Here is a 13302-nt window from a genome sequence, read left to right on the forward strand (position 1 = left end):
GTATTTCATCGTCTTTTTTCCTCATGAGCAATCAGAATGCCAACCTGGCCCGACGGCACAAAGACAGTAGCATCAAGGAACTGACTTAAATATTTCCTTGGTAACAGTTGTGCAGGCACCACTTTATTGATTATTGTCTGCATACCCATTTAAATTTATTGACAAAGAAAAAGTGATCTAGATTCTGTTGCTGAAATCGATGTGTTTTGTACTATTGTTCTCTGGAGCTCAGACTGGTCTCCCAACTCTGACCTCTCAAGGACAGAGGTCGGGTCTATTTATCTTTTTTCCTCCCATCCCCTTGGATGGTCCTTTACCTAGTAGCTGGTAATAAGTATTTATTGAGTGGATGGATAAATGGATGGGCCATGGGAAAGCTCAGCCAACTCCTAATTAATAAGAGAAAGAGGAAACAAGGAAAATCAGCTGATTGCATTTCTTTAGCAGCCAGATATACATAGTCTCGTATATTCACTGAAATTGTGTTTTCTAAGTAGTATCATTCTGGGCCATATGGTACACACAGAAGGTTGCAAAAATTTAAAAATAGACATGAATGGATCTGGTTTGTAACCATCCAGAAATCTTCTCTTTCCTGATGGCTGGTTGTTTGGCTCTTCACTAATTTTGTCATGATCAAATTTCAACCATCTGATATTTTCAGAGAGCCCCAAGCCTTGCCTTAAAGTTGCCTTTTTATTCCTCACTCTGCTACAGCTTCTCCATGGGGGTATTTAAGGAGCTGCTGCATCAAACACTATTTCCTCAGTATTTGGATTCACAGTCTGGGTTCTCACTTGTATGCCTGTCTTTGGACTTGTGGCTCATTCCTGTGATCTCTTGTAGCCAGTAGCCCTTATGCTGCTAACTGGGAGCTCTTTTTACAACCTGCTCAGCTGGGTCAACCTCCTCCCCATTGATATGATCCCCGAGTCTGGGACTTGGTGTGATATTAGTTCCTCCATCAAATCCAATCCCTTTAGGTAATATGGATGTGCATCCCTAGTTCTGGAAGTTTTGGTACAACTAAACTCCTTGAGATTAAAAACAACAACAACAGGGATTTCCTCAGCTTTGTATTCTCAGCAGATAGCACAGTGTCTGGCACATATGGAGGCAATCTGGCTGAAGAATGGTGGCTAAAGAAAAAAAAGAATTATCCATTCATATCCTCATGCCATTGGAATATCCCATTCTATCAGAAGAGCATTCTGACATTCTGGCAGTAGCTATATTTTCCATTTTAACTCATCAGTGTATCTGCCCAAGTTTTAGTCTTGGAACAATTTGAATAATTTTTTTTTAATCTCTCATTTAGCACTTATTATGTCTAAGGTTCAATAGAAATTTTCAATTTTCAATTACATCATTTTTTACACTTGTATATTCTTCTAAAATAGTATATATCATCCAGCACTATAATTGTTTGTTATTTGCCTTTCTTTTCCACCTCTCTGAACTCCTTGAGGGCAAAAGTTGGAACTTATTAATCTTGTGCTGCTAATGCACCACGTGGGGCATGATGGGTGCTCATTAAATGTTTGTTGCCTGAGTGAGCAGATGAATGATAAATGACAGTGACAGACAAGTATTAAAGAACTAGTCTATAAGGCAGAATGGAAGAATTGCTAAATAACATGTTAATGGTCTCTAGGTAGGAAGAGAATGGAAAAGATTATAGGGATGATTTTTTTTCTAAAGTATTAATTCAGAGGCATTCCTTCAAATTTATGTATATAGTGTTAAGAGTAATTTATCTGTTTAAGAGCCACCAGAAAAAAATTAAAGCTGACAGCTATTAGAAGACAAAAACAAAAAAACAAAAACAAAACAAAACAAGGCAGAGTACTCCATTTTCAAGAATAAGCTACAAGAAATGAAGACAGTTCAAAGAAGAGTTGTTACCTTAAAAAATATTTTACCTGTTACAGGTGAACATGGGCTTTTTACATCTATTCCAGAACACCTGTCCTCCAGCCAGGAATCCCTGCTAATCTGGGGGCATTGTGAAAGCTCTCCCTAGCAGAATATATGTAAGATCATGGTAATGGTGAGCATTTTTCCAGCCTCCTACATTTCTTTTCATCTAAATGAGGTTGGATTTGGAATCTTAGAAAAAGTTTAAGTACTATGGTTTTCACCTCCCTCAATCCTAGCACAGACTCCATAGCCAATCGTATGTGATGTCCCCCTTATAAACCTAAGTGAAGTCCATAAGTAATATGAGCTCTCTACAGTTTAAAGGAAAAAATAAAAGAGTAAGTAATTTATAATGAATTAATATGTGTCTCAGTAGGTAAAAGTTTGGGCATGACCACACTAAAAGATATAATAAAAATGCTGACTGGGACACATCCCGTTGCCGTTAATGCAGACTCCCACACTTGTCAGTGATGTGAGTGTTCAAATGGATTTTCTTGGCAAAGATAGGGACAGCAGCAGCAGCAAAATTTGGCCACTGCTTGATGTACTGGGTTAATGGCCTTCCTAGAAAATTTGGGGTACATTAAAAACTTTGAAAGTGTCTGTAAAATAGTTAGATTCTGGGCTCAGAAAATTATAAACAGAGCTTTTACCTTCATGAATGTCCAGTGGAATATGTTGAAACCATGTGAAATTGGGACAAGTTTTCGCTGTGAAGGACTGTCCTGAACATTGCAAGACATCTGGCATTTCTGGTCCCTGCCCACTAAATGCCAGTGTCTCCATAATCATTGGGGAAACCAGGTGTCCCTTAGCCCAACAGTTTCCAAAGCCTTCCCCCAGGGGGCAGTACCAACCCTGCCGAGAACTACTGACTTCTGGAAAGGGATGGATTCTACATTCTGAGGCTTTCTTTGTTTCTGTCCCTCCCCTCTTTTAAAAGTGCACAGGGAGATAAAACCAAATTAGTAACCCCCAACTGTTTCAAGAAGTTTCTTTCTTGGATCTCTCATGTTTGTTACTTCCTTTGTGTTTCACCCATGTTGTTTATACTTCTGTCATAGGACTTCCCAGGCTATGTAGTAAATCATCTGATTGCAACTGTCTCTTCCACTAGAAAAAGAACTTCTTGTCCTATTTTTTCACTTTCATCTATGTGTCCTACAAGCTTGGTTCCAAGCCTGGCATAGAGTTGGTTTGTTAGTTGATTAAATGAAGAATGTATGTTACTAAGCTACTAAGCATACTCCAAGGAAGTCATCGAAGAAAAATCCAAAATTTTCAATTGAAATTATTTTACAATACAGAATAAAACTGGTTTCTTTTAGAATTTAATAATTATGTAAATTAGGGGCATCTGGCTGGCTCAGTCAGTGGAGCATGTGACTCTTGATCTTGGGGTCATGAGTTCAAGTCCCATGTTGGGCAGAGAGATTACTTAAAAAAAAAACAAAAACCTGAATGAACTATTTCCCAATTTGTAAATTGAGAAAACTAGAAATGAGAATAATGGTTGAAAAAAGATACATAGGTTCATTTAAAGGTTAAGGAACATATTCCAAAACCTTGGCTTAGAATATACTAAAATTTAATGTGTCTTATCCATACCATCAGTACTTAAGTATATTAAAATTATATTTTGAAATGTTCATATCTCTTGACATATATGAGATATATCCTTTGGTGTCTGCACCAGAGTAGGGAATAACCAATTGGATTGGTCCATCCAATTATTCATAAATTCGATCAGTCTCTTTTGAATATGTTATATGCTAGTTGTGTTGCTCAAGCTATCTCACGTGTCTCTAAGCAGACTGTGGTGCAGTTCCTACTTTCCAAAAGGCAAAGTCCTATAAACATAGTGAGACCATGACTGGTGTGAGATACTAAAGTTTCCATTATTGTGGAAGCATGGAGAACCACCAATTGCCTGGGGATAATTTTTTTTTAGGTTTTGCACAGGAGTAGACATTCACATGTGGTTGGAGAATAGCAATATTGCAGACATGAAGAGATGAACTGCTTAGATCACTCTACAAGAAAGGTCTGCTTGCCCAGCTGTGAAGAGTATGGCTAGCTGACAGCTTCCAGCTATTGGCATCTCCAGGATCCATCCCCATTTTGCAACAGAGATGGTACTCTTTTTGGAATAATCACTGAGCAAGGTGGTGTTATAAGAACCTAGCTATTTTTAGTCCACATAGACCCCCTCTAACAGCCAGTGTTTGCTTTGGAGTTTCCACTGGGCTGAAAGAGACTTTTGTCAGATCTGCATAATGAATACAGAGCTCCTTACCCAATTGTGCTTTTGCCCTTTTTTTTCCTCTCACACGTCTTAATCTCCAATAAACCTTCTGCATTTCCAACTCATCTTAACATCTGCTTCTGGAGTGACCCAAATAACACCATTGAGAAGGAGCTTGGTGGAGGATATCTCAGGCAAAAGGATTAAAATGAAGACAGGCACAGAGGAATTGGGGATAAATTTGGTGTTGGCAAGATAGCAGGAAATGAGGATGTGCTACTCTGGATTCAGAAGGTGAGACACCTAGAATGTAAAGGTCCTGTATGGAGCTTTTTCCTGAAACATAAAGGGAACCATTAAAAATTATTTTAAGAGAAGTGAGATGTTTTACTGCAAAGTAGAGCGTGAGTAAAGCAGGAGATAGAAAGAAACCCTGTGTTTCTGTTTAGTATTTTATTTGTAAAGCAGAATTTAATTTTCTTAACTTTTTATTGCCTCCTCATGAAGGTACGTTATTGAGGTGGAACATGAGTGTCATGTCTCACATGGAGAAAGGGTGTGTTCACATTACATACGAAAATTCTGCCTCCCTGCTTTTAGACAAAACACCGAATGTCAATCAGGATCACCAGAGTCCAGATCACATTAGTAACACTTCCAGAGTTGCTATGGTTGTTGCTAATTTGAATATAATATTCCTTTATATATGACCATTATCTCAATCTCTACCCTCCTTAAGTCAGTTCTCAATTTTTTCCCAACTTGTATGCACTAATATTTGGTCTGATTTCTCATCTCCTTTAGATGTATTTGTATCATTATCGTTTATTGACAAGTTTGAGTTTCACCATCCATTTTTTTCTCTTTTTTGTATATGAGGATTTATGTGGACATTATTGACCTTTTCTACAAACATACTTAACTAAAACATTAAGTAAGACCAGGCTTAATAAGCGTTTGCTGTTAGACAGTTTCCAGGAATAGGATGTATTATTTCTCTTTACCATTTAAAAAGTCTTGATTTAATGAAAAGAATTTTAGCAAAGCAAGGTAACTTTGAAATGTGCTTTTCCATGTGTTTATATTAATATCCAATGAATAATTTCAAAGGTTAAGCTTCATGATCCATCTCTTCAAGCCATCTACTTAAGTCTAGAGTCATTACATCACCTGCTTCCCTTACACCATTGATTTATGTTTCTTTCAACTGCTGAGATTGGGAAGAATCATTTATTTTTTATATGACATACCCTGCGCTATGAAACTGTTTCAGAAGGTAATGGCAAAATACCTGTAATGCAGTACGGCACTGCCTACTCACCTGTGTGAATCAGTAACACACCCGTTAACGTTTGTCTCTTCTCATAATACTGAAAGGGAATAGAAAGTTTTAATTGTCCTTTTTTCTGTAGTAAAGATGTCAGGAGAATCTCTACATAAGTACTACTCAAATATGTACTGTGTCTGTGTTTAATATTGAGAGATTCAAAGGAGTTTTTAGAATTTTCTCAGGGATCACCCATTTCAAGCTCTCCAAGGTAGCTAAAGTCTATTTACATTGCACTGTGAATAAATGGCCATTTCAGGACCCCCCAGATATCTATTTGAACAATATTTTTAGAAACAAAAAAAATTAGGTGGATTATTTTCAAACAATTAGCATGACTTTTCTAGGACTTAAATAACATTTTACTTTTTTCAAAAGGTTTTGGCATGTATTTTTATTTCTCTTTGCAGATATTAAATGAGATAAGCCTTTGCCCATTTCACTGAGAGAAAAACCGGGGCATGATAGACTTAAGTACCTTTGCTATGTTATTATGACTCGTTAGAAAACAGCCTTAGACCAGATCACATGCTCCTATTTGCACATCTCAGATTCTTCTCTATAAATCATACTACATCATGGGTCATCATGTGGAAGATGGAATTTATAAAAGAGTAAGCTCATTTATTTATGAAAATTGATATGTTTCCCTCCAGCTTATTAATTCAGGCCTTTCCCTAGGAGAGCATTACCATTTTTATATTTCCAATGGCTCATTTTAGAAGAAAATATATTACACATATTTAAAAATGAGCTAAATTATTTCTACTGTGAATGCTAATCCACTGTTATGATATTCATATTATAAAAGCCAACTATTAGTCAAAAATATAGTTTGATGAATGTAGTATATTTATAAACTAAAGACAGTCATTTCATTTCTTCCGTAGTAAATTTGCTTTAAATATTAGTTTATTATATATGTTCACTTGTATTACAAATATTTCCAGTAAGTAAACACAAATCATTTTTATATTTAGCATTTAAGATGTATCTTAACTTGACCATTAAATCATCTATTAAATATTCAATTAAAATGGGTTTTGATCCATTTTTTAGAATTAGTGGTCAGGTATTCGGGGAAACAAGCTTGCAAGATATTTCTAAAACACAATTCACTTCATTTCTTGTTCTGTGTATTTTGTCAGAGAACGCCTTAATGTAACAGAAATCAGATTTGGTGTGTATTTTTACACCAAATCAAATTGTGCAGGCGCCACCCTCAGCTTTCTCCAAAACATTATAAAGGATAAGATTCCACCATGATATAGCTTAAGAAAGCAGTAGCGCCCTGGAAGAAGTCCATACGTGAAAAGGGGAAGCTACAGGAGTGTGTTTTCCTGGAAAACCAAGTGTCTTATAACACCATTACAGAACTGGATTTAAAAGTTTACTTAGCTGAGTTCTGTCTTCTTCTGGAATCTGTATGTAAGGGATGTATGGTATCTGTAGTTATTCTGTAGGCATAAATCAATAAATCATATGTATAAAAGGCACTGAAAAAATGTAAAAATGAAACTGATATAGTAGTGACTAATGGTTTAAAGCACTTAGATGCTCCAGTTATAACTATATGAAGAGGGTGAAGGCATCATAAGTCATCTTATTTATTACAACTGGCAGGTTTCCCTTCCTCATTGTATTGTCTGTAGTCTCATTTTCCCTGTCCTCTCTTGCCCAATCTTCATTTTCCCAAATTTATAAGCCATAATTATAAATTTTAGTATTTTTAATATATTCTTTTAATGTACAGCAGAAATCCAAATTATTCATTCCTTTTATCAAGTCAGAAGTGAAAAACTCAAGTAAAACTTCATAGGCTTTTTCTAGTATGAAGTGATTTTTAAAACACAGGTTCCAAAAGTTTCCATTTTTGATTCCTAGAGAAAGAAATAATATGCTCTTCCCATATACATAGTTGCTTAAATATCAGAAAGTCACTACAAAATAATTTCTACACTATAAAGAAAATTAGATTCTTTTGATCTTTATATGCAATTATCTATAATTAAAACTTGGCAAAATATTAGAAAAATAAAGCCAAGTTTCACCAATTAACTTCTATCTCATATGTAAAGCATGAACATATGTAAAGAATTTTATCAATAACTAGTTTCTTTTTGTTATTTGAGAAAAGATCTAAATTGGTGTTTAAAAACCTTTAAAAGCATTTGAGTCTTTTGTAAAAATGAATCAATCAAATAGGCAAATGGTATCTTATTCATTTATAATAATCTACAAAGTTAAACACTTAGTTCAAGGATATTTCAATGAATTATGAGATTTGAAATTACGATGGAGAGATAACAGTCATATAAAATTTTGGTCTCCCCATCCAATTCATTTGGTATACTGCTTAGGATACGCTATATTGAAAAATGATGATTCATCCTGGTAAGCAGAATAGTACTTCGACAGCACTTGTTTGTGTATTTTTACATGTGTAAAAAACTGCCTACTACAAACATTGAAACACACAGGCAACCTCTTTAATCAGTGCTACATTTATAAATTTAAATATAAGTACATAGATAAGTCTTGGATCTGCACAGAAACTATTATTTGGCAGCATAAGTCAATGTGTTTATAGTTTCCAAGTGTATTAAAAATTAGTATAGGGGCGCCTGGGTGGCTTAGTCGGTTAAGAATCCGACTTTTGCTTAGGTCATGATCTCGCGGTTCGTGGGCTTGAGCCCCACGTCAGGCTCTGTGCTGACTGCCAGCTCAGAGCCTGGAGCCTATTTCAGAGTCTGTGTCTCCCTCTCTCTCTGACCCTCCCCTGCTCACGCTGTCTCTCTCTCTCTCCTAGAAATGAATTAAAAAAAAATATTAAAGAAAAATTAGTATAAAAATTTACCTTTTAAAATCAAAATGCTTTAACAATAGCTAGGGTACTTATTTTAAAAGACAGTTTGAATCAGATGATTATGGAGTTCCCTCTATCTGATCATGTAGAGATTCCATGAAACGAAGGTTGGAAACTGCTGGACACTGTCATGAGGAGAGGCTACGTCATTTTCTGTACGCTCTGCCCCTTTTACATTGCGTTGTGGCAATGCAACAAATACTTGCCTACTGACCCCCGTTCTTTTTTTTTTTTTTTTTTAATGGCCGCTTTTGGTTTTGTTTTAGTAAAATAAAGAAGGCTGATCTCATGAGTTGAACAGCCTGAGCTGTTGTCTAGCTGCCTTGTTTCAAGACTTCAGGTATAAATCACAAACCGTGCCGCCTAGGAGTGCACACTCACACTTCCCCTGCCTCAGTTTAGTGCCCAGTTGGTGCCAAGCAAGCTGCTGACTTGCACAGAGAAGAATTCCAGGAAGTCGTTGGAGTGGGCCATTTTCCAATAATGCTCCCTGGCATGGACTCCGTTAACGGTTCTTTTACAAATGGTTATTACACTGAGATCATGATGAGATTTCCTAGAAGTACAACACAATGCTTTTCACTAAAATTCCTAATTTGAAACTTTTGGTAAAAATGGAGGTTTCCCTTGCATTTTTAATGTCACATAACCATATGTCAGTACATTTTAGTGTCCCCTTAAGATAACGGAAGTGCTTAGATCTCATAAGAGATGCACTTTTTAATATTATTTTCATTCCATATCACTTTGTTTTAGATGTCAGGCTTAAATTATACTGGGTTTTTATGTCTTTCTTCAAGATAGTTGAAAAGCACAGTCTTAGTCTAAAGCACATAATAATGGTCTTCCGCCATAGATGCGATCATCATGCTACACAGGGTAAAATTCAGGTGTAGAAAAGTAACAAGAGTCCTCAGCTCCATCTTGGACTAAGAACAGACTCCAGCTGTTGGCCCCTACTCCTTGATCTTTCTGTTACAGGGATCTGGTGTTTACTTGATTTTGAATGTCTTTATTGGTAGAAGGAGGGGGGTTAGAGATTAGTACAGTATGAGGCATATGAGTGGTGCCCAGATAATAAGACTCACAGGACCTTTTAGTCAAGATCCTTTGTAGGTCATTGAATTTAAGCCCTTTGTTTTTCTGTCCAGAAACTTGAAAATCAAAGAGGCCCAGTGACTTACTTAAGGTCACACAGCTAGTTAAGAAGTGAGACAGTATTCAAACCTAAGTCTTTCCAATTATTTGCTGATTTTTTTATAATGGTGCCATTTAGCATTTTCCCTTTCCCTCTGGATGTTTTCATTTGCCAGTCAAGTTTCATATTCCCCCAATAAGTGGCAGAGGAGCCACACACAGAAAAGATACAGAAACTAGTTTGCATTCCTGTAAAATCCCAATTGGTGAGCTTTAGAGCCTCAAAGTCTCGATGAAACTTAGAGGATGGAACTTTTCTCTTTTCTCTCTTCTTGTAAGCTTCCATCTTATTTCAGCAAGACTATAATTTTGGCCAAGGTATTCTTAGAGTAACATGTCCTAGAGGCAATTGCTTCCAAAGCTAAAGTGATCCTATAAAAACAAATCTGGTCATATTAACTCTCCTACTTAAAACCTTACAGTTGTGTAGGGCCCTCCTTCTCTAGGCTCAACCAAACATTCAGACTTACAAGAGGCCCATGTACCACACCTCACCCTGTACACTGAGAGGAACAAAGACCAGGAACCACAGCTGTCTGCAGGGCATCATTGGGCCTTCCTTATCTGGGGGTCCTTTGCAGTTGTCCAGTAGCTCGGCTGTGGGAGTCACCTTACAGAACAACTTAAACTCTGGCAATAATTCCTTAGACATGGCTTGCCAGGTCCACTCAAAGGGAAGCCTCAAGTGATCATAATGAACATTTTTATGGTTCATGTATAGTTCCTCATAGTCCCTCAATTTACCAATGAGGGGCCAGTTTTATAATCAGTAATGTCACCTTGAGATGTAATTAACATTCTACTTTTATCAAGGGGCCAAGGGACTCCAGCTAGAGCTAACCAAAGGTCAAATTCTTACGCAGAAAAGGAAAAAAATATATATTTATTTTTTATTTTTGAACTTTTTGGGGGTGTTTAAAAAAGTATTTTTAAAAAATGTTTACTTATTTTTGAGAGAGAGACAGAGAGAGAGCACACGCGTGTGTGCACATGAATGGGGGAGGGGCAGAGAGAGCAGGAGACACAAAATCTGAAGTAGGCTCCAGGCTCTGAGTTGACAGCACAGGGCTCGACAAGAGGCTTGAAGCCACAAACCATGAGATTGTGACCTGGCCACTTAACCTACTGAGCCACTTAGGCACTCCTAAAAATATTCTTTAAGTGCCCATAGCTTCCTTTTTCTTTTGGGATAAAGTTTATGTTATTTAAATGATTCACAAGGATAATTTTTACCTGGCTGCTGGACACCTCTCTAGTCCCATCTTGTGCACTCCCACCCACTTCAATCTTTACAATTTAACCAAACCAAACCCTTTTGGTTCCTCTAAAGGACCTGTCTCCACTTGGCTCTCAGGCTTCACAGATGCTATTCCATCACTCATTTATTTACTTAAAAGTTTTTTGAGTGCCTCTCATGAGCCAAGCAGTGAGCAACCCTCTGAGGATACAACAGTGAGAAGGACAGACTTGTGGACTCTACAGCTCCTGTCTGAAAGCTTTTCCCCTCTCCCACCATTGCCTGAGAACTTCATGTTCCAAATGAAATATTACATTCTCTGAGATGCACTCTATCTTCCCCCCAAATAGGTTGGGTGGCCTACCCTACACTTTTGTCACCACAATGACTGCCCTGTAGTTGTCATTGCCTGGTGTCTGATCTACTCCCCATGAGACTGTGAGCTCCATGATTGGAAAAGAATATGTATAATGTGCTCATCATTATATTTTCAATGCTTAGGTCAGTGCAAGCCATTTAACAGATTCTTTTTTTTTTCAGATTCTTAATAAATATTTGATAAGCAGATGTGAAAATTCTAGGAATTTAGAAATACACATTTAAAACCACAAATACTGTACTTCTAAAGTAAAAAATTCAGGCCCTGTTATAAGTAATGAATAAGACATTTTGGAAGCAGATATCAAAATCTGTGATATATATGGAATATCTTTATTTCAATAAATTGTACTTATGAGTTAAAAAGAAAAGCAATGATATTATAGAATATTTTGTAAATAATTTATTAAATGTTGGCCACTGAGAATCAAATCACTCGAATAAAGCAAACTATTATAACTGGCTTATTCTAAAATCTAAAGCCAACGTTAACATTAGTGGAAAATAAAGGGGTCAATAAGGGCTTCAAAAATAAAGAAACAAACCTAGGATTCTTATTGTCACGTAGTTTTTGAAGTTTGGCTTGGCAATTAAAGAAAAGAAATTATTTCCCATTAAGAAATCATATGCAGGTGGCAACTGTGAGGATAAACATCCTTTCCTGGAACTATTTTTTCTGGAATTTATCACATGAATTCCAATATAAGGTGGTATTACATCACACGGTAGTATATACCTCTAATCAGTTTTCCCAAAGTTATGAAAAAATACTCTCAAATATGGTAATTTATTATATCAGCTATCTATAAAATCAAAGAACATGATATTGAGTCATAGCTCAGAAACCGTATCTTTGATTGACTGAGATAATGTAGTCTAAGACATTATGTTCTGATGGTCTTGAGAGTGCAGGAATAGAATTTGGAATAGTATAGGTAAATGGATAGTTAACATGCCCATTTAGGCTTTTTCTTTCAAATATCAAATATCTTAAATGAGCTTTGGAGAGGTGCTGGACTACATTCAATTTGCAATCAAATTCCCTTAATAAGATTTTACAGTGCAGAAATTCTTCCTTGCTGATTAAAATGAGAGCCATAATTTTGTGAGTCAGGTACTGACCAAAGTCCTTACATAAGAGAAGACAGCACATTGGAACCCAGCCATGAACAGCCCGGGTACTTACAAGTAGCATCCTAGTCTTTTGGAAAGAACAGCAGATCTTTCATGCTCAGATGTGTAGTAGTAACTCTAGACTGCCAAGTCTTCGAGATCATAGTGTACAAGTCCAAACTGCTTCCCTGTATGTGTGTTCTGTTTAATTTACACAGTACCTCATTGGGGGGAGAAGAAAAATAATTTAATTGCCTACACTTAAAAACTGGGAGATTTCACAAAATACTTTGGATTTCTGGGCTTCTCATGAAAAATAGCAAGAAAGGCCACATCAAGTGGTCATTTTAGTGTGATGATGTTAGGCTGGAGATGAGTAGCAGAGGGCTAGAAGAAATAAACTTTCCCTTTAAAAAATTTTTTAATGCTTATTTAATTTTGATAGAGAGTGAGAGAGAGAGAGAGAGCATGAGCAAGGGAGGGGCAGAGAGAGAGGGAGACACAGAATCTGAAGCAGGGTCCAGACTCTGAGCTTTCAGCACAGAGCCCAATGCAGGGCTTGAACCCATGAACCGTAGGATCGTGACCTGAGCCAACATCAGACACTGAGTCACCCAGACACTCTGAGAAACAATCTTTTCTAAATGAGTGTATGCTCTCCAAGTCATCTCAGTCCCCATCAAACCTGCTGTATTCAGTTTTCACTGGGTTCCTACAGGAACTGAGCTTTTGACTTGCTAAATACTATGAAGATGTAGCGTTAGCTTGAAAAATTCTGTTTGTTCATTTGTAGGGTTTGAGGAGGGAGGGAAGAAGAAAGGAATCATCATTTAATGGGCATCTACGTTTCACCTAATAAGTAATAGGCACTGCACAAGTTATTATACATACAAAAAGCAATGAGACATAACGTACATTAAGTGTGTTCTTTACTTAAGGCACTGGGAATGGCTCCCTTGACCCCACCTGCTTATGAAGAGTTTCAGGGGATCTGGAGACACTATACCTTACTTCCC

The 13302-nt window shown here is 36.8% G+C and overlaps 1 protein-coding gene across 3 annotated transcripts in view; it reads left to right on the forward strand.

Annotated features, from left to right (window-relative positions):
• WDR72 (WD repeat domain 72) overlaps positions 1-13302 on the forward strand; it is a 222232-nt gene that overhangs the window by 151378 nt on the left and 57552 nt on the right. Inside the window, exon 19 of one of the 3 annotated variants that reach the window (XM_039254233.1) lies at positions 3875-4103. The exons of the other annotated variants lie outside the window; for them this stretch is intronic. Within the exon in view, the coding sequence (XP_039110164.1) occupies positions 3875-3891 (17 nt within the window). The 3' untranslated portion in view covers positions 3892-4103. Of the gene's footprint in view, positions 1-3874; positions 4104-13302 lie in introns of those variants that run through there. 3 annotated transcript variants of the gene reach the window in all.

The sequence above is a fragment of the Hyaena hyaena genome, unplaced genomic scaffold, assembly GCF_003009895.1.
Source record: "Hyaena hyaena isolate Hyena2069 unplaced genomic scaffold, ASM300989v1 scaffold_479, whole genome shotgun sequence".
Taxonomy (NCBI): Eukaryota; Metazoa; Chordata; class Mammalia; order Carnivora; family Hyaenidae; genus Hyaena; species Hyaena hyaena.